The sequence below is a fragment of the Epinephelus fuscoguttatus genome, linkage group LG16, assembly GCF_011397635.1.
Source record: "Epinephelus fuscoguttatus linkage group LG16, E.fuscoguttatus.final_Chr_v1".
NCBI lineage: Eukaryota > Metazoa > Chordata > Actinopteri > Perciformes > Serranidae > Epinephelus > Epinephelus fuscoguttatus.
In genome coordinates, this window is record NC_064767.1 from 23,490,236 (window position 1) to 23,513,568 (window position 23,333).

The following is a 23,333-nucleotide window of genomic DNA, read 5'->3' on the forward strand; positions in this document are numbered from 1 at the left end:
ACATTGCCTGACAACGTGTGGCACATGTCCACTGTAGAGGAATCTATCAATACTTTTATGACATGGCAAAAAAAGACATAAGTGTGTGAAAGAGTAAATATGTCACCACACAGCTCCACTAAAAATAACACTGAGCCAGTGCCAGCTATCTGTACACCAATGAAGTTTCCCTGAAGGTCAAAGTCACCTGACAGCCAACACAGTTCAACCTACAGTGTATCATTACTCACTCTGCTACTTAGCACCAACCTATCAATTACTGGTATTACGGCAGCATTAGATTATGATGCCTTATTTAACATGATTTATATAGCCTTACTTGGTACAGGATTTTAATGTTTTTTCCAAGTGTGAAACGGATAAATCAAAACACTGTGTTTGTGTGCAAAGCAGTGGCCATCACAGAAACAGTGACACTAAATCAGGGCAAAACAAACAAGCAAGACAAACGAGTAGAGAAACCCCTGACCACAGTGCATTGCCATGGTGGTGCATTGTCACCAGCTGGACTAAAATAAACATTAGTGTTTTCAACAGCACGTTCCGGGTGAAATACAGCATGGTGCGATGAAATCAGCTTCTTATCTGTACAGATATGATCAAACAATAGATGGTGACTGAAACACCTTAAAGGGCAACTTTTGTGTTTTTCAACCTGGACCCTGTTTTCCTATAATTTTTGCCCAAGTGATTAATAGGAACCACAATTTTTGGTTCAGGATTAAGCATGGGAACTGCAGCTGGCTGCACAGAAACAGGCTGCAATGTAAACACTTGGGGCAATTGTGCATCATCGATTTATGTCCACTAAAAGTGTTTGTTTTTGCCACTGACAGGCTCAGATTGTTAATGTAAGTGTCTGACAATATCAAAGAAAGCATCCCTACGGAGACAGACCTTTTGTTAAAGAGTGAGATTTATTTATTTATTTATTTAGAAATAGGGACAATGCATATTAATGAACAAATACATGAGTATATGTAAATAGCCCACAGCTAATTTCCATCAACTATCCCTATAGGCAGGTTGATGTAAAAAATGTAGTGAACAGCGGCGACAACAGACAGAGTTAAAATTCATGGCGACCACGTAGACACAATACAGAAGACACAAGATGTACACAGTATACATATTGAAAATACATCAAGTGTAGCCCATGACAGTGTAGCCCATGACAACCCCAGAAGTGACCAGATCTTTTTTGTTTAACTAGAAACAGCCCAAAATCGCTTTTGCCAAATTCTATTTAAATAAACAGTAATTATAGTGTGTACAGAGGCAGCATATATTTACATCTAACCGGGTGAATGAAGGGTTTATTTCAACCAAAGCAGAGTTGATTGTTGGAGCGGTGGAAAGACAAACCAAGAAGGATTTTGTGAGTTTTATTTTGTTTTTGTTGACTTTAAATGAAGTGTGTTTTACGATTATACAACTACTGTTTATTTAAATGGAGTCTGGTGAGTTTGGTGTGATTTTGGGGCTGTTTCTCCTTAAACAAAAAGGATCTTTCTCTTTATCAAGGTCTGTCTCTGTAGGGATAATTTCTATAACGTTGACACAAATTTAGGATAACAATCTGAGCCTGTCAGTCGCAAAAACAAGCACTTTTATTGGGCGTAAACTGACTGTGCACAATTGCCCTGAGTGATTACATTTTAGCCTGTTTTGTCTCTATCAACACTGGACCAATTTCAAAAATTCTTGTTCCCATTCGTCACTTAGACAGAAAAACATGCAAAAATAGGGTGAGGATTGAAAAACACCAAAGTTATCATTTAACAAAACTTAAACAGCTACAGTATGAGCAAGCGAATTGAGGTCAGTCAGTACAGAAAACACGCCCTGTCAGTTCTCTCTAATACATAAAAAATTAGCCAGCAGCAATAATAAAAGCCCGTAAAATATGTCCTTAAATCAACTCTGTCCTTTAAACAGGAACAGATCCTGAATACTTTAAGCAGTCATATCAAAGCATGTATGATAAAAACATTCCATACATGTCAATCTGCTGTCAGCTGTGCTTAAATAAAAAAGCCAAAGGTGTATACTGTGACTGAAGGGCAACATTTTCTCCTGCCCTGCCATCCCTCTGAATCAAGAAGAAACAGGCCCATTGCCCTGCTCAAGGGCTTGCGTGAGACTGACAACAGCAGGTGTTGGCACCATCATCAATGATACCTGTCAGCGAGTCCAGGCAAAATTATTTTAACTACTTTATTCACCATCATTTCACAGAGGGCGTTAGTCAGACAGATGCATTCTTGTTCCAGTATCAAATCCTAACTCAGTTTCATCTCAATCAAAGCACCAAACATGAAAGACTACTGCAACACTCCCGTCCCTGACCAACCACTGAGTCACGTGAGTCACATGTGTCAAAGATATTAATAATCCAATGTGAAACAGTCGGAGAGAAGGGAGGAGAGAGTGTGGGTGAGAAGTAGTTCAAGTATGAAGTTTCCGCATGCTGTTTGATTTTGGATAGAAACTTGGGTCGACAGATTCTGCTGGCATGCACATGCAGACTAACCCACTTGACATGATTTGTGTCATTCCAGCAATAAAATGAAAAACATTCCTGGAAAGAATATTTTGAGAACATTCAGGGGGGAATAAAAACTTAGCCCAGAGCGCATAAAATGTTGAAAACAATCCCAACCCTCCAAACTGCAAAGCTTGATCTGTGCACAAACACTCAGAAGTAGATGCTACAGATCTTAAAGCCTCTATAAAACCCTGTAGATTCTAGGAAACACAACATTTTTTGGATTGCACTGACACAAAAAACCCTACTTTCAAGCCATTTCCTGCTGTATTCAAACATTAGCTGCATTCCAAACTGTATATTTTTTCTTTTTGCTTTAACCATGTCCCGCACCTGCCCTTACAAAGTACGTACTGTCGCATGCAGTATGCACAATACTAGGACACTTTGTCACAATACTGCACCTTGAACTTTGACCCTCTTGCAAAAATCAGTCACAGTCTGCAGCTCCAAATTTGAATAAAAAGAAAAAGTATGCGATTTGGAACGCAACACCAGACTCATCAGACCTGCGTGCAAGGACATTTTCCATTTCTCAATACATCTTGTGAGTACCAGCTCCTACAAGCTACCTGATGTTACCTTGTCAAATTACAACTCGAGACAAATCAAACGTGAAAAGAAACCCCGGCAACCACAACATTCAGCATAATACATGCTGCACAGCTCTGACACCTGTGTGAACTCATTTTAAAAGCATTAATCTGAACGCATTTGACACGCTATTATGTAACTCAATCCCAAAACATGGCAGCATCTCTGTCGCACTGAAATATCTTTTAACTCCGCACAGACAAAGGCAACGGTTGAAAATCTGCTGCATTCAAATATCTAACAGATCAACACTGAGTAGGATGTAAAAAAAAAAACAGTTTCAAATCATCAGCTCTTATTGGCATGAGCTCATCACATAACATATAATACACAGAAATGAAAGTAAGCAATCATGCAGTATCTGGGTGATAAATCATCTTGATATCGTGGCTCATAAAAGGAAACCATGAGATGACAACACTGACCTGAAAGTGCAGAATTATGGTCCAGATCAATCCCAGGGTAAGTTTTGGGTTGCCGTCTGTGATGTCGTCATTCCTGATATTTACAAGTTTGACCTGATGACAGGAAACACATCATTAAATTACTGCATATTTACAATATCTCTAATTGTCCAAACTTTTAATTAAAAGCTTTACATTTATTCAGATCAAGCACAAAATATGAGTGTGACTGTGTCTATTGACTCATATGCCTGTCATTTAACAAGCACCACAAGGTGGCACAATTGTCATGATATTATTTCAGGGAAACAACTATGATCACATGGGTCTGAGGTGACAGAGAGAAAAATGCTTGCTACTAATTAAATGCTGTAAACCTGCTAAAACTGTTGAATCTGCCACATATCAGTGAAAAATGATGTGAATTTAATAAACTCACACACACAAACAAACAGGAACCAGAAAGCAGAGTTGAACACATTGTTGTTTTAATGGAGCTGTTCATTCATCGCTCCGGTGTCGGCCTGATTATCTGTAATAGCCGTAATCAATAAGCTGCGGGGGGAGATTTAAGGAAGTTTACGCAGTTGGTTTACGTTTAATGACTACAGAGGATTCATGGATGTGTCTGGTATGTACTGCAGCTAAAACAAAAGAACAACTCATTTGTGACCATCTATGATTCCTTTGTCTCAAGCCTTACGTCACATCTGGCTATGGCTCAACCAGGCTGTGTTCTTCATCACATCCTGAGCAGTGGGGGAGGGGAGGGCAATCAAAGCACTCTCCCAAAACCCCACTGATGGGATTTGTAGTCAGCGCTCCTAAATGCTGCTATTACTGTTTGTGGGTAGTGAATTGGTTCATCAAGAAAGATGGAAAATGCCTGGAGTCCAACAGTGTGTGATGTTGGAGGCTGTGTCTAGGTAATCACCGCTGAATGGAGCCGTCCCACACAATGTGGCACTTTGTGTCTGAGCCCAGACATTCAGACACAGTGTGCCACTTGCATTCCCATTTCAATTACATTTGTCCCTTCGCTTGCATTTGTCTGCCTTACTGGTTGCGAGTGAACAAATGTCTCATAATATGATGCAGCACCCAAGATAGACAGTAGCTGCACACACGAGCTGATGCATTTACATGAGTCATTCAGCTGCTATTCTGTATCAAGGTGTGAAAATACCTAATTATTATGTGGGCTTTAGATGCTGCTATAAATCCATGAGAGGACAGGAAAGGCAGAAACATAAAATTGTTTTTGCTGTTGCATCACTGTATGATGGATGGGACTCTGACTGAAGGCTGACACCCAGCGTCTCAAACAAGCTTAACTTCGAAAGGTTTCGGGCTCAACAATAAGGATTGGGCTGTAAAACTACCAACTCACAAAACCAATTTGGCATGTATTTAAAATGAATTAAGAACGTAGTTTTTTTTAGAGCTAATGATGGAAGTAGCTAAAGGATTGAGCTTTCTTCTCATCTCTGTTGAGAGTTGCACATATGCAGAGCCAGAATCAGGAGCTCGTGGTGAAAACGGTTATGGTAAAGACACATTTTATGAGCTAAAGCGCAAGCGAGCACTTCAATTATCCTGTTTTTTATTTATTTATTTATTTTTTGCTTGGTTGTTTTTTGTTTTATTTTTGTTGTTGTTTTTTTGTTTAATTGTGTAATTTGGGTGTGTATTGTTTGCTTTGTTTGTATCTTGTCAATACATAAAAAAAAAGAAATAAATAAAAAATTATCCTGGGTTTAGTTGAGTGGCGTTTGAGAAAATGGGGGAAACTCAAACTTTACAATGTGTACTTTGTTTCAAGTTTGAGAGCGAGGCAGACAAAACTGGCCCATTAATCAAAGACAAGTCAGGTTTCTTAAACTATGACATCAAATTTATTTGTTGTTGTTGATAACCACTAATATTCATTCATTTTCTATAACTGCTTATCCTGTTGGGTGTTGCAGGGCTGCTGGAGCCTATCCCAGCTGACACTGGGCGAGAGGCGGGGTACACCCTGGTCAGGTCGCCAGACTATCACAGGGCTGACACATAGAGACAGACAACCATTCACACTCACATTTACACCTACGTACGGCCAATTTAGAGTCACCATTTACCCTGCATTTCTTTGGACTGTGGGAGGAAGCTGGAGTACCTGGAGAAAACCTATGCTGACATACTGAGAACATCCTGGGCTTGAACCCCCAACCCCAAGTTCAAGCCAGAAACCCTCTTGCTGTGAGGCCCACATAACTAATAACAGATTGAGCAATTTTTATAGGGGGCAAGTAAAAAATGACACTGGATGAGTGGATTTCTGACCCTCTTGCCTGACCGGGCAAGTGACAATAGAAAAAAAAAAAACACACATTCACACTGACCCCTGTTTATGACAATGTTGGTTCAAATTTATTCCAATCAAAAGTGTGACTGAACAATAGCTTGAGAGTGTGTTTAGATTGATCCTTACCTGCCGCCTCTTTAAATAATCCAGTGCTATTTGTACATTCTGGAGTCTGTGGAAGCGCATCCTCCCTCTCTCCCGAGGCTGTGGACATAAAGAGGGAAGAAGGGACATGTATGGTAATCCAGTTCTTTTCAATATCAGTGGACAAATAAATTTAAAAAAAAAAAAAAGATTAGTAACATGGTGGACACTGGACATGCTTCCAGGTTCTTACCCGCTGATCTGGTGAGGTACAGACACACACAAAAACTCTACCCACAAGTAGTGCGAGTGACCATTTCTGCAGGCCCACTCAAAATCTGTGCATATACAGAACATTTTCCACCATTTGCATCCCTAGAACTGTGCTCTTACAGTGTAATAACAAACCAAGTCACCCTGCTGGTTAGCACACGCTAACAGCTAAAGTATACATAAAACATTTTAATACTGTGCTGGAGAAATTAAATGTCAAATATTAAAAATAATGCTGCATTGTTCGAGTACGAATCCAATCTCATGTGGCAAATGCACGTGGACAGTCAGGGGCCACAGCATGAGGTAATGAAATGGAAAATGCGTTAAAGCCAGGATGCAGCGGCAGCAGCAGAAGACTTGTGCTGCATTTAGCCATATCTCTAAGATTATAATAGCTGAGAGACAACTATTGCTCATCTCAATAACAAAGCAACAATATTTAATGAAGAATATTTAATGAACCCATCTCCCACAGCCTTCATTCAGTGAATCCCATACTCTTATGGAGCCCTTTTGAGGCGTCAAAGCAGCAGATGAAAAATGTCCTGATGCTCACGAAGGTTTGGAGCGCTTTGATTTTATGGCTCAATGATGGGCAAAGCTAGTGAGATGGATATAAAGACCCAAGCTTTATGGGCAATATCCTTAATGTCTTTGGAAGGTTAAAGTGCCAAATTTGCTGTTGATGCATGTTCAAAAGAAAATTTGAGCAGGAGGATGCCTGGGTCTTTAGATCATGTGCACATCCCTCTGCACCATCGGTATCATCCGGTCATGTAAACAAGGATTCTGATTTTATTTCCTGATCAAAAGAAGCAGCATTATGGAATGTACTGTTGCATAGAAATCACAGATGTATCTAAATCAGGAAAAGGAGAAACTCTACAGGCATATAGAAGAACTACAATATCTGCTAGAGCAATTATGTAAGACTACAAAAAGACAAATCATCCAGTGGGATTGTTTCTACACTCCTGTTAACTGGCCACAGCACAGCTCTGAATTAGTTTGTTAAAAGGGGGCGGAGGGGCAAGCCACACGTACCCCCTTATCATCATCCACCGTGTCCTCATGCTGCTCAACTGCACATGCTTCTGTCCCACTCACCAACCGCAATGTCTTCAGAAAATCACGCTCCCTCGGCTTATCACCGAAAAGGCAACACATGGGGGGGAGAAAGGAAGACATGGACACACACGGGCGGCCAAATCAAAAGGAAGTTAGACAATGGACAGAAACCAATGAAAGAGAGGAGAACAGAAGAAGGGGGGAAAGTAGAAGGGGAAACAAGATGTAAACAGAAAACAGATAGATCCTTAAGAGGATGAAAGTTAGTCACACTGAAGAAGGGAGTAACTGCTGGGGCTCCTTGCACAGGAATACATGCAGTTTAAATACAGTAAGGGACATCACAGCATGATATCATCAAAGGAATACTTCACCCCCCAAATCACCATTTGTGTATCAATTACTCATCCAATGTTGCACTGAAAACATAAAGAAAACATTTTCTTACATGCCTCTGGTGAATGAAGAACCAAAAACAAAGAAGTCTTGATGAATTGAAGTCATAGGGGTCCACACTTAACAACATAAGGACTATAGCAAAATGTCCGTTTACAAACTCTCACACAACTTCTGCAGTATAAGCCAAGTCTCATTTATCCAGTCATATGCTCAGCACTGCTGCAACAGACAACCTTTTCTGACAGGGAAGTAAACTAAAAGTGACATTTATCTATGCTCCAGTCAGAGCCAGACTCCATTGACAAAAACAGTAATTTTACCTTGCTGAGCTCAATAGCTCCTGATCGACCACTGCCTTGATCAGTAAGTTTGTTTGTGTTATTGTGTGACTTACGTGAATTTCAGCTAACCCTTTAAAACACTAAAGTCACACATTAATACATACAAACTAACAATTGGGAAAGTGGTAGACCAGCAGCTCCCGTGTTCAGCAAGGTAAAATTGCTGTTTTTGTCAATGGAAACTGGCTCTGAAGAGAGGAGTTTCACTTTCTATGAAGTTTCGTGTCAGAAAAGGTTGTTTGTTTTGAAAGTAACAAGCATATAACTGCATAAATGAGACTTGGATTATACTGCATGAGTTGTGTTAGAGTTTGATGATGTTAATCGTAGCCCCCATGACTGAAATTCGTCAAGAATTTTTCGTTTTTGGATTCTTCATTCACGGTAGGCGTGCATGAAAAACAAAGTTTTCTCCAAGAATTCAATGAAACACAAGTAACTTGATACACAGATGGTCATTTGGATGGTGAAGTTTTCCTTTAAGGAACTCAGGACTGCACAAAGACAGTATCAACATACTTCAATATAAGATGAAAGAATGACATGTTAACAGAGAAATGAAATAATACTGCACATAGCCTGCTGATAACATGCAGCACCTCAGTAACTACTGTCTTAGGCCAGCTACATACTCTGTGCACCTATGTGCTTTATATGTGAGGGATTATACTCATATACAGAGTGAACTATACCAGATTTTATTTCATTTTCAATTTCAGTTTTACTTCTAAAGCCCATTATCATAAATCACAATTTGCCTCAGAGGGCTTTACAGCATACGACTTCCCTCTGTCCTTGGACCCTCACAGTGGATAAGGAAAATATCCCCAAAAAACCCTTTAACAGGGAAAAATGGTAGAAATTTAAGCCTGCTTATACTTTTATAACAACGCCACAAACCAAAATCTAAACGTCATGACAGTTTCCTCTGTTCGGTTAACATAAAGTGTGATTTGGAGGTTGTTTATTAAATTATAATACTACAGAATTGTCCCTGAAGAAGCTATTGTTTCTGTATTTCATTACTATATTAAAATTAAAATTGTCTTTCAATTTAGTTTCTCTTTACATGTTGCACATTTCTACAATCCTTGGTTTAACTGCTTGGTTGAATGGCCGCTTGAAAGTAACCTGTTGGGCACCTGGATTAACACTGTACCAGTACACCTTCATAATCGTGAAAGGTTTTGGTTTCTTAGCATCTTAAAAATGTAAAAAACAATCAGCTTCTAGTTTTGACAGAGCCACTGTAACAGCGATCACTCCAGCTGTGTTTTAATCACCATTACAGCACAGCTTCCTGCACTCAAAAGACAAACTGCTCATGATTGTAATATTACTCCATCACATTGCAGTTTTGTAAAAACAATACCACATTTTCATGCTGGCTATGTGTCATGTGCAGTAATGTTTGTCCTGTTAGCTTAATATTCATGAAAGAGCAGCCTCAATAAGACGTGACATGAATTTCATGTACAGAGGCAATGTTTGTCTCCTGAGGGTCATAGAGTTCAGGACACAGCTGTGACCAGCTGGGGACAGACAGGCATTTACATACAGAAGTTTTAAATAACTGCTTATGTAATTGTGGTGTATAAATATGTTCTCCAGTGGGAGCACACACAGAGACTCTGTAGCAATATGATGTTCAATTTCTTGCACAGCTAATACATTGGTGCTGTTTTTTCTTACCTACTGTATTCTGAATGGGACATATTATACTAGCAGTTCATGTTTCTTATTCTAATATGCAGCTTTCTGATGTCATACTCTTATTGCCAAGCTTTAATGTTCTGGTTAGCTCTTGTTTGAGGATCCAAATAAAGAATGAAAGAAGCCTTTGGCCGTTAGTGCATTACAAAAAAGCTAGTTAGCAAGTTAACTTTGTTAATTATAATTATCAGCTGCCAAGAACTCGCCAGAAACTCCAGTGGGCAATAAAAAGAGCTTGTTATCCTTCTTGCTAGCTTTTCGCTAATATGCTTACATTTTACTGACTTAAAGACAACAACCTTTTGCGGATAATCAGAGTATTTAATATCGCACTCGAACATGTTGCTACTTGAGCACCACTACCGCTGTAGCTCAAAGCGCCCCACCCCTCAGCCTACCCCCTGATCTAACAGCACAGCATGACTAATCACAGTGATGAAGACATCAGTCAGTGTCAGAGCTCCCTGAATGGATGAGGAAAAAGACACAAAAAAGACAAGGTATTTTGATGTGTTCGAAACCTGCGTACAGTACACAAAAAAATGTGACTTTACTGAGTGGGATTTGGTGGATGTAAAATCGCAGCAGATCTGATTACAGACCATCAAATCCCAGGATTCCCTCTCATCAGCAGTTATGTAAGAGAAAAGGAGAAGTACCAAGTGTAACAGTCATGTAAAGGTGTGACAGGTTGCTCTATGGGAGGATGAACAGATTTTCCTACTGGTATCTAATGAAAATCTAAATGTTTTGTGATTTCGTAAGACTGCCCTAAATGGCAATGACGCTAAGAGCTCAACAGGATCAAACGACATGCCCATATGTGCCAAAACATCATCAGTGTTCCATAACTTGTTGTTGTTGTTTTAGGAGCTTATCTCTTAAAGAAACACTGACAATGACAGTTAAGACAACAAAAAAAACGTTCACTCACCAGTGTGTCTCCAGACAAAACCTCCAGCAGTGAGATCAGGTTATGTCCATCTCGTAAGTCTTCATACAGGTCATTTATATGCTTTCGTACCTGCGGACGTGAGGAAGAGAGCAGAATGTGAGCAAACTGCAAATATCATGCTCATTATGTTCAACAGTGTCAGTGTGTTGAACTGGTTTGAGAGTGGGATTGGCCAGTAATCAGGACTTTCTGCTGGCACCTGGGCCCAGTGCTCCCAGTATATATATGTCACAAGTTGTATGCTCAAGCTAATAGGCTTGCTCGCAAATTCAGTACGTGTTCAGTTAATGTGAAGATAGCTCTTTTTAGAGCATTTTGTACTCCACTGTATAGTGCCCACTTGTGGCGATCCCACAGGAGGAGACCTTTAATGATGGAATGAGACTGCTTCTTAAACTTCCACGATGGTGCAGAGCCAGCCAAATGTTTATACCTGTTGGTGTGCCTACCTAACCTGCTTTAATGCGTAATCTTTTATACCGATATATGTGCAGGCTCTCTGTCTCAGAAAATGGTATCATGCATGTTTACTTTATAGTTATAGAAAAAAATTGTTTTACACACTTTATGACAAACTTTTTTTCCTCTTTGTTCTCTCTAAACTGTAATTAATGTGGCATAAAACACTCAGGGTATCATTGTGACACCTTATCTAAGCACTTGAGCGAAGCACTTAACAACTCTGGTCCTTCCAGCAGGCCCATCTCTCCTTCCTGTCCTAAATACCGCGCCTCTGAAATCACCCCGCTGCCCGTTGACCTGCTTTCACACAGGGCTTTCAGCACTGTAATCCCAGATAGTGGTCACAGCTGTGGAGCCAAAATAGACCTGCACCCTTGTGTTATTGGGTCAACAAAGCAGATCCCCAACTATTACTCAGCACCTCTGATTTTTCATGGATGAAACAGACTTTATGACAAGCTTAAGGGGACTTACATCTGTCTGTCAAACGTGAAATAAAACACAAATATTCAAACCTATAAACTCAAGTTCAACAGGTTCAAACATTTACAGTACCTGGCATATTGTTTTTACACACATGTGGCTGTTACTCTGTGCATCGTCATGTTTTATTGCAGTGCTATAGACATTATTTCCGTCTGTCTTCTGAATGTGACAAAGTTTATATAATGTAAATCAGTGTGAGCTGTAGCAGGTACTTCTTTAAGGCAAAACTGGAAGCTCCTTAGAGACTCATGCATCTGTCTTATGATTACTTTAATACTGGAAATAATAAATACATTCCTGTTTTAAAACATCACATGCCACTGATCATAAAACTAGACATCAGCACTGATCAGCAGAAAAGGACTGATACTTATATTGACCCCTCAGGACGGGTTTATGGCTCACACCACACTTTGAAGATGATGATCAAAGAACAAATATTCCCTCAGAAGCTAAACAATAAATACAACATGATCGGGGTAAAAAAAAAATGGTCCACTGTGTCATGTAAGAGAACAAGACTGTAAACACAGTGGCCCTTTGTTTGCATTTCTGCGGGAGAAAGGTAAGGATGTAGCAGCCATACAGCTGTATTACCAACACTACCATCCCTAGATCCACACTGTGAGCATGGCTAAACATTGAATATGCTTCAGAGCACTGTTGTCCATTTTCCAAAGCATACGATCATTTTTGATTGACTTAAAGGGACATTGTGTAACATTTTCGGTTGTTTATTGGCAAAAATCAATGTCTGCATTCATAAATATGTAATCATTGGTGCACTATTACCTCCACCAATAATCTGACTTATTCTCGTAAAAGGAGAATTTCGGATTTGTTTGTACATTGTGCGGGTCAGTCGTCTGGGGGGCTCCATAACGTTTCGCCCTCTCTTTGAATACATCCGCCAGCAAGGGACATACAGCACCGCCTTCAGTGTTTTAGTTGAGAGCCAGGCCAGCACTGCCTGACTGAGAAGCCGAAGGAGAGGAGCAAGAGGCGCTTCACTACTACCCCGGCACTACTGCAGCATAACAAAGTCCCACTCTTTGAGCATAATGCAGCATCATGCATATGCAGCATCACAGGAGATGGAATCCTCGAAATTCCTACACACTGTGGCTTTAAAGATAAAAACAATAACTGGCCAGCTCACTCAGTGTAAAAGTTCATAGTACAGGCGGGCAGTCCAAAAATCCATCCCAAGCACTCTAACTGCAGTTTAAAATCCTTTATTAGTACATGGATAAACCAGTGTGTTTCAACTAAAGAGTCTTCATCAGGGTGTAAAATGCACTGGAAACAGGTGTGCAATTTAAGAGCTCATGTGAGGGTCATGTGACACAGGTCACAGCATATATTGGTGTTGCCCTACTAGACAATAAACCACATTGACAGATATTGCAAATGAAAATGACATGAAGGTATACTATAAATAATTAAGATATATAGTAACAAGAAAAAAGGTTCAATGTCAAATAAAAAGTAAACAGTGAAATAAAATAAGAATGGTTATATATTGTGACAAACCTGCACATAAAATGGCAGAACTGAAACATATAAAATGTGTATAACTCATGATAACTAACCAAAGGATATTACAGTACGGATAAACTGATTTTTTGTTACTGTGGGTTTTTCAGGGTCATGTGGTGAATGGACTTTCTGGACTCTCCTCGCTGAGTCAGCTTACACAAATTCAGCTGAACTTCTACCATCGTTTTTGAGAGTTTGTTTATGTTTGGGAACTACTAGGTCTTAAAATGTTTCTGTTGGTTCTGCCATATTTGCTGCTGCTCATATTTATCTGGCAAGCCACTCGCTCCCTGGAAGATATCCAGTTTGCAGGACTCATGGCATCAACTAATGCATCTTTATCAGCATTAAGAGGCAGCTCACACTATGTCATGTCTGTTTATGCTTTTAAAAAACAGTGAAGAAAGTGAAAGAATGAACACCCCTTAATTCCTATATCACATAAGTACATGTTTATGCCTTACGTGACAGAAATGAGTGTGATTTCTACTGATAGCAGTGATTAATGCACCACTGAGACATGACTCCTATAAAGTATAACATCACGCATGATTCCCGGTTCGTGATTCATTTTCACAAAGACACATTAGATGAGACTTGCCAGTGCTTGTCTGTCTGTCTAAAGTGTTTCATTCGATTCCACACTAACACATGAAGTGCCACAGTGAACGATTTAAATTCCTGGCAACAAAAGACAACCTGTTTCTGCAGCCTTGCAGCACATGTCGCGCTAAACGACTTTTAACCAGCTTTAATAATATCTGGGGAGGAATGTTAGCATGTTGGGACTTAACACGCAGAGTGGTAATTGTTATCACCGCCAATACTTCTCCAATGGGTTGTTTATGTTAGAGGAAAATGGTTTGCTGATTGTTGTGGAAAGAAATGCTGGAATTTTAAGTGTTATTTAGGGTTCATCTATTTATTGACGAGGATGGTTTCCATAGTAACACAATGGACACAGATGAATGAGATCAGTTTTTACATACAGACGTTCTTACCTTCATGAGATGCTGGTTTATCCATTTTGTAAATGTCTTCTTCTGCACTCTGTCTCTTTCATCTGAGGAAGAGAAAAAAGAAAACCAGTGAGTTTCTGTCATTATAAAGCAATCACCACACAGGTGTTTGGGCAAAACAAATCTCTTTTGAAGAAGGCTGTCATTAGAGAACCTAATTCCCCTTTTTATAAGCCTGTTATGGAGCTTATTATGTTTAGTGGTAACTGAAAACGGAGGCGACAAGGAAACAGCAGCTCTTTTCTGATGGGTTAACAATTAAATTCTCCTCACTCAAGTTTGGAAGCATTTAGCAGTTCATTTTTGGAGAGTGTTAAACCTTATAATATTGCTTGCAACAACATTCAACATACTCATAAAGTTATTTTTATTATAATTGTTTTGACCATGGACAACAGGGCTGGGCTACCCCAAGACTGAATCTGACATCATCATCATCTGGCATCAGTGTTCAACCAGTAAGTTCTATTCTTCTTCACTAATGTTGAGACTGAAAATGGACTTTAAGTGATAAACTCCAGACAACATTAGCATGTTTAAGCTGTGGCTAATCACACCTCTGTTTGTTTAACACCTGCGGGTGTTTGATGTTAATACTTTGGGCACTTGAGTGTTTATAAGAGTAGCATTCATATTAATGGGATTATTGGTTTGATTATTACTGTTTAAGTTTACCCTGTTAATAACCGTATCAGCAAGGCCTAGAGAAATTGTTGAAGTATAACCTGATGCATGTGAGTTTTATTTCCTATGTGTTTCAGACCACACACACCTGCATTTGAAATCTCTCACATTTGGTGTATTGTACTGCTGTGCTGTGTTTATGAGCCATTAAATGGTCAAATCTAAATCCTGTCGCCTGTTTCTGTGTCCTGACCGACACCTTAGAGCGAGTGCAATCCGAAATATTCCTCAACCAGTTCCAACTATTTTTCAAAAGTGATGCAAGCTCCTGAACTTACCAGACTGTTCTAGCTCGTCTCTACCCACTTAGTCATTACTGATGGTGATTTATCAAAAATCCCATTGTGTAAATATTTTGTGAAAGCATCAATAGTCAGCCCTCCAGTGTTGCTGCAATATCAGTGTCAAGGTACTTTGTCAAAAGCACTGCGGTATTTGATTTTCTCTCATCTCTATGTGCAGTGTTATTTTGGGATTTATACTTTCAGTGAAAGTGATGTAAAAAAGTAAGGACATGTGAAGACCACAAATCCCAATAGCTCCAAAGACGGATGTCATTTCCCAGAGGCTGAAATGACATAACTCTCTCCTGCAAGCCACATTATGTTTTTTTCCTATTACCATGGCAACCGGACTTCCTGCAGCCAGTCAAGGAAGCTATAAAGAAGGACCAGTCATGATGACAGTGACAGAGTTCGAGGCGCCAGACTCTGGTGTCAGTCGTGTTGGAGTCAATGTGGCGGGCACTGTAAATCACACTGTAACCCATCATATCTCTGTTGTTTCAACTTTGATTGAAAATACTTTCACCAGATTATAAAACACACATTATGTGATGCTTACTTATTTTTTTTTATCTAAATGTGCATGTTAACTTTCTCATTATTGGTCTCCCAACAGATCATAGCTCTGAGCTCTGACTGACACTGTCACTGTCATCATGACTGTTCCGTTTTCATAGTTTCCTTGCGGCCAGTATGTGAAACCAGGACGCAAATGGATGCAATTAAAAAGGAAAGGGAAACTGAGTAGCAGGATGCAAGATTAACTTTTTCTGTCCGCCGTTCACATTGCTAGTTAATGCTCACATTTTACCAGCCACTTAGTAGATTACCATGGTTTCTTGGCTGATGACTGAAACAAATGTACCCGCTACATGCAGATGTTACAAGCATTTAGATAATAGATGGTGCTAATTATGTACCCCGAGGAGAAGTAGTATAATAAAGAAAAAGAAAAACTACACTTGAATTATTATGTTTCCTTGTCAACACTACGAACAACTTGTAATTTTCCTTGCTTCCATCCTTCCTTAACATTGGCCTCCATCCAGTGTCAGAGCAGAGCAGGACTCGGGCCAGTCACCACAGTTGTGACTCATTTCCCTGCTTCCACGTCTCCCAGTCTGCCTGACACAACTCCTCTGAAACATCCACAGTGAACACCAAAAAACTCACACTCACAGTCAACAGCACTGACAGCGATCTGCCGGCTTGGTCACATTCACTCCACTGCTAAGGATAGCAACACCGTGGACGATCAGTACTTTGACCACAGGACAAACAGCACAGATAACCTCCTCCCTTTAATAACCTCAGTTACAGAACAAGTTTAGCTCAAGGATATCTTGCCTACAATTACTAATGAGCGAGCACAGACTTGACTAACCTTACAAGGAAATTACAAGAAGAACAAGTAAGGTAAAATACTGACCCATGCAGCACATGAGAGTTACCAGGTGAGCTCTACGCTCCCTCTCTGCCTTAAGCAAGTACTTCATCCTGTGAGCTAGCTCCTGAGGGCTGTCGAGAGGATCGTGGTTCAGGTAGACGGATGCCATGTGGATAAGCGACTGAGGAAGCACTAACAGTCTCCCTCTTTTTTGCCTGCCTGCCTTTCCAGCCTCTAGGGCAGCCGTGACTCTCTTTCTCATCAAGCATCCAGAACGAGTCCTGTCAGGTTTTCCATGGCTGCTCACTATTTTGAGTTTCCACGCGGTTTTGTGTTTATCTAGCAGTGGCGTTCTAAACCACAGAAAAAAATCTGCGCTTCTTACAAAAAAAAAGGAAAAAAGAAGAAAAGTTCCTTGTTAACATGTTTCCAATTGGGTCCAACTCACAGCACCACAGCAGGATACAGCCGGTTTGTTCAAGCTGCAATCACAGAGCCATGCACCATAGCTTCAAATGACAGCATGCATCACTTGATTAATGCAAAAAACTCTTATCTATGTATCTTGAGTGACCGTACAGACCTTGATTTTTAAGGTTGCAAACATTTCCAGATAATTATCTTTCTATTGTGCGGCTGCCAAGACTCACCACAATGTTTACATCAGCAGAAACCGCTGAGAACACATCCAGGCAAATAACAATCAACACCCTTCATGATACGGCATGAAAAATACCAAATAAGGACGAGCTGTCTCTCCATGGAAGTTATTCAGCTTGGAGTTTTTTGTGGAATCTTACTTTTTTTTGTAAATTATATGGAGGATACCAGTTACATAAGATGGTTACAGAAAATAAAAGCGCTCCTGTCCTCGGGTGCAGGACAGTGAAGCAAAAATCTACAGTAATCATCATCTTGCAAGCCTTAGTTTATCATAAAGTATGGATGTCTGTACACTGAACAGATGACAATTAGGAGCTCTTAATGACATCATATCCCATGCATTTGACGTTTGCTGCCATAGTTTATTCTAACATACTGTCGGCTTTTGAATTATAAGTCTGAAACATGCATTTCCAGACTAACAGCAGTACCTTAAGAGCCCTGTGACTGTACTCTCTGCAGCTTTTACACACGCACTATTTTTAGATGAACTAATTGTAAGAATCTGCAGAGAATTGGAAAGTGGGTTGCTCTGACAATTATTTTGTGTGATGATCCACACATCTAGATCAAGATCTGACATGAGGCCACACATCACATAAAGGTAGCGGCCCATCAGCCTATCACATCCGAGTCTTCCTGAAACATCACCCATCGATAAAAGAATCCCCGCAGAAAGCAGTCTGTCAGAGCTGCTGTGTCATTGCTGATCTGTCCCTGTGACTCCGCAGCTGAGTTACAGGAATAATGCAGTCTGCAGTAGGACTCCAATTTGGTTTGTAATGCCCGTATCTAAGCTCTTTGCTGCATAATATATAAACCTCTCCAGAGAAAACTCATTAATATAGATTGGCTGAGCTTTCCAGGAAACTCTGCAGCTCAGAGCAAAAGACAGGAGATGAAAGAGGGCATCGTCAACCAGCTAGCAGACGTGGTCAGCAATAACTGTACTTCACATACTGCGCAGATTACGGATAACAGCCCCACTTAACAGACTCAGATCAGCATCAGCCACAGTCAGGTGGTATGAAAACCAGTTTCAATCATCTCTGCTCTTCATGTTGAAGCAGCACTAGTGAGATGGTTTGAATATGTTATGAGACAGGTTATTTCTGTACCTGTGCCTCCCAAAAATGAGGGTGTGTGTTTAACAGTATGGTGCCCTCTGGAGGATCTTATGCGAATAAAAAGTGAACTTGAACTTTGGTTTGTTATTAGTCCAAAAGACACTGACCTTTAAAACAGTAGTTGTACACTATCTGGTCAGAGCAGGAATGCAGTTGTAAAGATTAATAAAGATCAGATATCAGACAGAAAACAAACAGCTCTGTTACCATAACAATAACAATGGCATAATGTCACATTGAATACCATATGAGCTTTTCTCTTGATGCTGCACAACTTTATCAGCTCAATCAATTTCATTCTACTTATCACATCTAATAAATTAAGCAATTATAAGACTGACACATATTTGATTTTACATAAAACTGGTACAACAGCTAATCATGCAGATAGGTTATTTATTACTGAAAAGCTGCATCTGCATCCTGTCTCATTATTTAGATTTCTTTTTGTTTCATATGTCTATTTAACATTATATTACCCATTCAGCTTCACCAGCAAGCCAAAACAGCATCTCTAGCAAGGTAATTCTGGCATGTAACTGCAAGTTTAACACAAACTACATTACTGTTAACAAAAACTGAGCCCCAAAACACAGAGGACCTGAATTAAAAAAAAAACATCCATTTTAACTTCTTAGCCAGTTTCAAATCCAGGGTCTAGTTTTACTTCTTTTCAGTTGAAGGGAAAAATGTATTTCACACAGTATTAAGATGTCTCTGCAGAAGCCTGGAGCACAGACATGGCTGCTATAAAGAAACTGCTGAGGTGCAAATTAAACAGTGACTGAGTGACCAACTTATTTTGGCTCTGGTTTTATACTCGGGGGGATTTTTTTTTCTAATAATAACATTAACACATCATCTCACACTTGATGACAGTAAATATGTGATGTTTATTTAATTGTAATAGCTTGCTTATACTGTGAAATCCTCCACATCGTGAGAATAGACAAAAAGAGCTAGTATGATTTTACCAGGAACACTTCAGTATTTAGGGATAACACACACATTTTCTTATGATATTTTAATATTCTCACTTTAAATTCAGATTCACGTCCACTTGAGGTTTGGGAACACTTTAAAATATGTTAACCAGCAGCTCGTGACCTATGACTTTAATGGGTTGATGTTTGAAGGATCACGAGAGCCTGACTAACCACCTCTGTCTCATATTACATTTTAACGTCTTGACATTTAAGCCTTAATGGCTGTGAGGAAAATTTAGCCAATAAAGCTTCCTGAAGAGGTGAAAGTTTACACTAGGGCTGCACAATATGAGAAAATTATGCAATATGTGATAAGGTTTTGAATATCTCTTTAATGACATTACTTACTTGTACAAAAAAGATAAGATAAGATAAGATAAGATTAGATAAGATAAACTTTATTGATCCCACACTTGGGAAATTCATGTCACAGCATGCTTGTTGCTGTTGCTCGTTAACAAAAATAAAGGTAATAATTTCCAACACTCCTATATTGAACAAAGTGAACATTGAACTAAGAAACAAAAGGCAACAATAAAAAAGAATATTATCATTTTAAAGTGTTTTTTCACTGATATTCTCTTTCAACTAACTCAAAATATCCATCACGACAATATCAGTCTTTTACAATGAGTTTATTGCTCAAGTTGACATCGCAATGACCATAAAAATAAGTAACACCATGATCGGAAGTTAAACTGGCAGTAATTAAGTATTACTTGTCATTCACTGTACAGTCTTCTGTAATTATTTGCAGAGTATTTGTGGACATTCAAGCGCATTGCTTTATTTAAGAATGACAGCAAACACTAAAAATCATGACACAGCAGCCAGTCTTGTATAAAAGGAAACGTTTCGTGACCCTGTCTACAGTCTGAGCCAAGTGACATCCAAGAGTCTACTGCAGCGTTCAAACAGACAGCACAGAGCTCCTGAGACACTTATTTGTAGACCTCAGCAAAGCACATGTGCATGTGCTATAAATAGCCCTACCCCTAAACCACACTGCCCCTGCAACTGCAGGCCACATAATCTGTACCACTTAGGTGACGTCTTTCATTTCCTTACATACAACAAATATGACTGATGAAGAAAATGCTCGTGGTTGAGTTGAATTTGTGGAGTTAATCTATTTGTATTTGTGGAAATGGACTGAAGTCTTTTTCCTGGTCTTATTGGTTTGTGAATGTGATTTATCCATCCCAAAAGGAATGTTTTTCAGACGTTAGGATAGCCAGTATTGATTTCAAAAACTGGAAATTCAGGGCACTGGTTGGACATCTGCATGAATGGCACTAAACTGCCTGCGACAACACACAGCCAGACTTGGAAATGCAACAGTCTGCAGCACTTCACACTTTCATTCCTAGATTTTCTCACGCCTCCATGAACAGGAGAACGGATAAATTGTTGTTTTCCACAGAATGCCTGGCACAGGGGAGCGGTGACACCCTTTGGCGTCTTGTTACGTCAGGATGCCTAAAATATCCTCCCATTCTGAGCAGAGCAGAGTCAAAAAGTCCTAGCAATCAAAATCCAGCCGGTGTAATCCTCTTGACCTCGTATGGGAGGGGAATCAAAACAGACATAAAGACTAAACTGAAAAGCCTTGGACCTTCCAGCCCCATGACAAGGACTCGCTAAACATTCTTGCTGAACAGCTTTCATTTCACATCTCTTGTGTCACAACCAGCTCAGAATGCAAAGGCATGTGTGTGTGCACCTTAGCTTTGTTTTGAATACAAGGCTGTCTATTGCATAGCAGTGACAGATTTTGAAACACATGTCTACTGTACATCACTGTGTTCTTGATCTAAGTAAACATATCATGATAGAATAACAAAGTTCTGAAATTGCACACACTGACAGGATATGAACCACTCAAACCATCGCTTTTTATAATTCTCTAATCTTTACATCGGAGCAGCTGTAACCAATCCCAAGTTCCCCTCAGGGATCAGTAAAGTATTTCTGATTCTGATCACTGAATGAGTGTCCTGCACAGCAGAGCAACATCTGATCCTGCTCACAAACAGGAAATATAAAAAGCATCCAATATGGAAAAAGTTTGCCGTGCCCCAAAACTTACACAAGACCCATCATCAGCACATTGTTCCCTCTCTCAGTACTTGTAACAATAGGGTATAATTAGGTAATAATTAGGGTGTCACCGATCCAACATTTTCAGTTCTAATGCCATAAACAATACTGAGTGCCAATCAGATACCAATGTTCAATAAATAAGCTGCATACCTCACTGTGTGGAAGTGACTGTTATCATTCTTTTAGGCAACATCTGGCTTGACTTAAACACTCCTTTCCTAACTTTGTAACATAACATGCAACAAGCACATTCATAGATACAAATTTACTTAAGTGTTATTTATTATTTAAGTAATAAATTGTGCATCAGAAACTTAACTTAAAACTACCAAGTATTTCAATTCAAGTGCAACCCTTTTAAATGCAACCTTGATTAAAACATAAAGAGGAATTAAAATTTCAGTATAAGGGCACATGAATAAAATTAACACAAAATATCCGCCTTCTGTTCACTTCCATTAAATGTGAGTGAAAGGGCTAAAAAGACATTTGGCTCCAGGGGCAGAGCAGATTCACATCTTTGCATCACGTGGAGTTAAACCCTGGCAAACTTTAGCCAGCAAAGTCACAGCCTCAACCAATAGCAAAAAGTTGAGTATAGAGGAGACACAAATGGTTGCCATGTTTCACCAACTGATATTGTATGGCCATGACATCAAACCCCACATGAGAGATGCTGCTTGGCTAGCAGTGAGCCAGGAGACAGGCATGTAACTTAAGAATATGGGAAATGTACCAATAACATCATATTTCACTGTATTTATTAGCAAGCTAGCTAACATTAGCTAGCAAGCCAACGATTCATGTGCATCACACCCTGCACTGCCCACATTCTCGGCAGGCGATGGTCACTTGCGTGCATCTGCTCACATGTGACCGTGCCAAAGATACAACTGCATAAAATAAGAACAAATTGCAGCCTCGTGGCTCGCTGCTGAGGCATGACATAGTGTACGCATGTGTAATCAGACATAAACAGAAATGAATTGAATAGCTTGGCCTCAATGTCATCAGCTACTTAGGTCAGTATCAGCCCAGTATCGGTATCAGATGTGAAAACACTCAAATTAATTTCGTTGAGCAGGCCTAGGTCTGGATCTAAAATTTGATGTGTCGCAATCCTTTTCGTTCAGAACACAAACTACAAGTCTACAACCATGACAGCTGGTCTGTACGGCTAAGGAGCTAAATGCTAACACAAGCATGCTAATATGCTCACAGTGACAACGCCAAGATGTTTATCAAGTATAAAAATGCCAACAGCACATCAAAAATGGTCTGTTGCTACTTAGAGCAACCTCTGATGTTATTATTCAACCACTGTCAGATGACACATTAGGGGTTTGTTATGCACAGAGGCCCACTGAGGTGATGACTCAGCTCAATATGGCTACCCTCTCCCACTGCCTTATAATAGGCATGCTATGAACATGGTATCCGGATAGGTGGTAAACAAAAATACAAGTGCGATGATAAGATAAGTGGGGGGGGGATACTTACAGGTGCATTTTTGCCATTCTTTGTGAGTGAGAATACTACAGACAGTCAGTCAGTCTCAGAAGGGCAGGGCAGCATCTGAAATATGTGACTGGAACAACTCAGTAACTGAAACAGGTTGCCAAGCCTTAAAGCAGCCCTTCCAGTCAGTGTTTGATTTAACCTCCAGGCTTTAGACAAAGCAAAGAAACAAAGACAATGTCTGAGTGTCTGTGTGGTGATACATGCAAAGTAGGCTTCTGAGGAAACAGGCAGCATACACGGAAGAAGGACTGTATCAATCAAGAGATTAATTTTCTGGTTGTGAGGATGTAATACTCATTTCCCCACATGTGAAGTTGAATTACTGTACGACCTTTGATCAAAA

The 23,333-nt window shown here is 39.8% G+C and overlaps 1 protein-coding gene across 4 annotated transcripts in view; it reads right to left on the reverse strand.

The window, feature by feature from the left end:
• dst (dystonin) overlaps nt 1-23,333 on the reverse strand; it is a 132,630-nt gene that overhangs the window by 90,073 nt on the left and 19,224 nt on the right. For 2 of the 4 annotated variants that reach the window (XM_049600886.1, XM_049600889.1), the window contains exons 5-9: nt 14,218-14,279; nt 10,709-10,798; nt 7,298-7,396; nt 6,020-6,097; nt 3,568-3,660 (exon numbers count right to left, since the gene is read on the reverse strand). In XM_049600886.1, the coding sequence (XP_049456843.1) occupies nt 3,568-3,660; nt 6,020-6,097; nt 7,298-7,396; nt 10,709-10,798; nt 14,218-14,279 (422 nt within the window). The remainder of the gene's footprint in view (nt 1-3,567; nt 3,661-6,019; nt 6,098-7,297; nt 7,397-10,708; nt 10,799-14,217; nt 14,280-23,333) is intronic. The other 2 variants (XM_049600887.1, XM_049600888.1) reach the window with 2 other exon arrangements.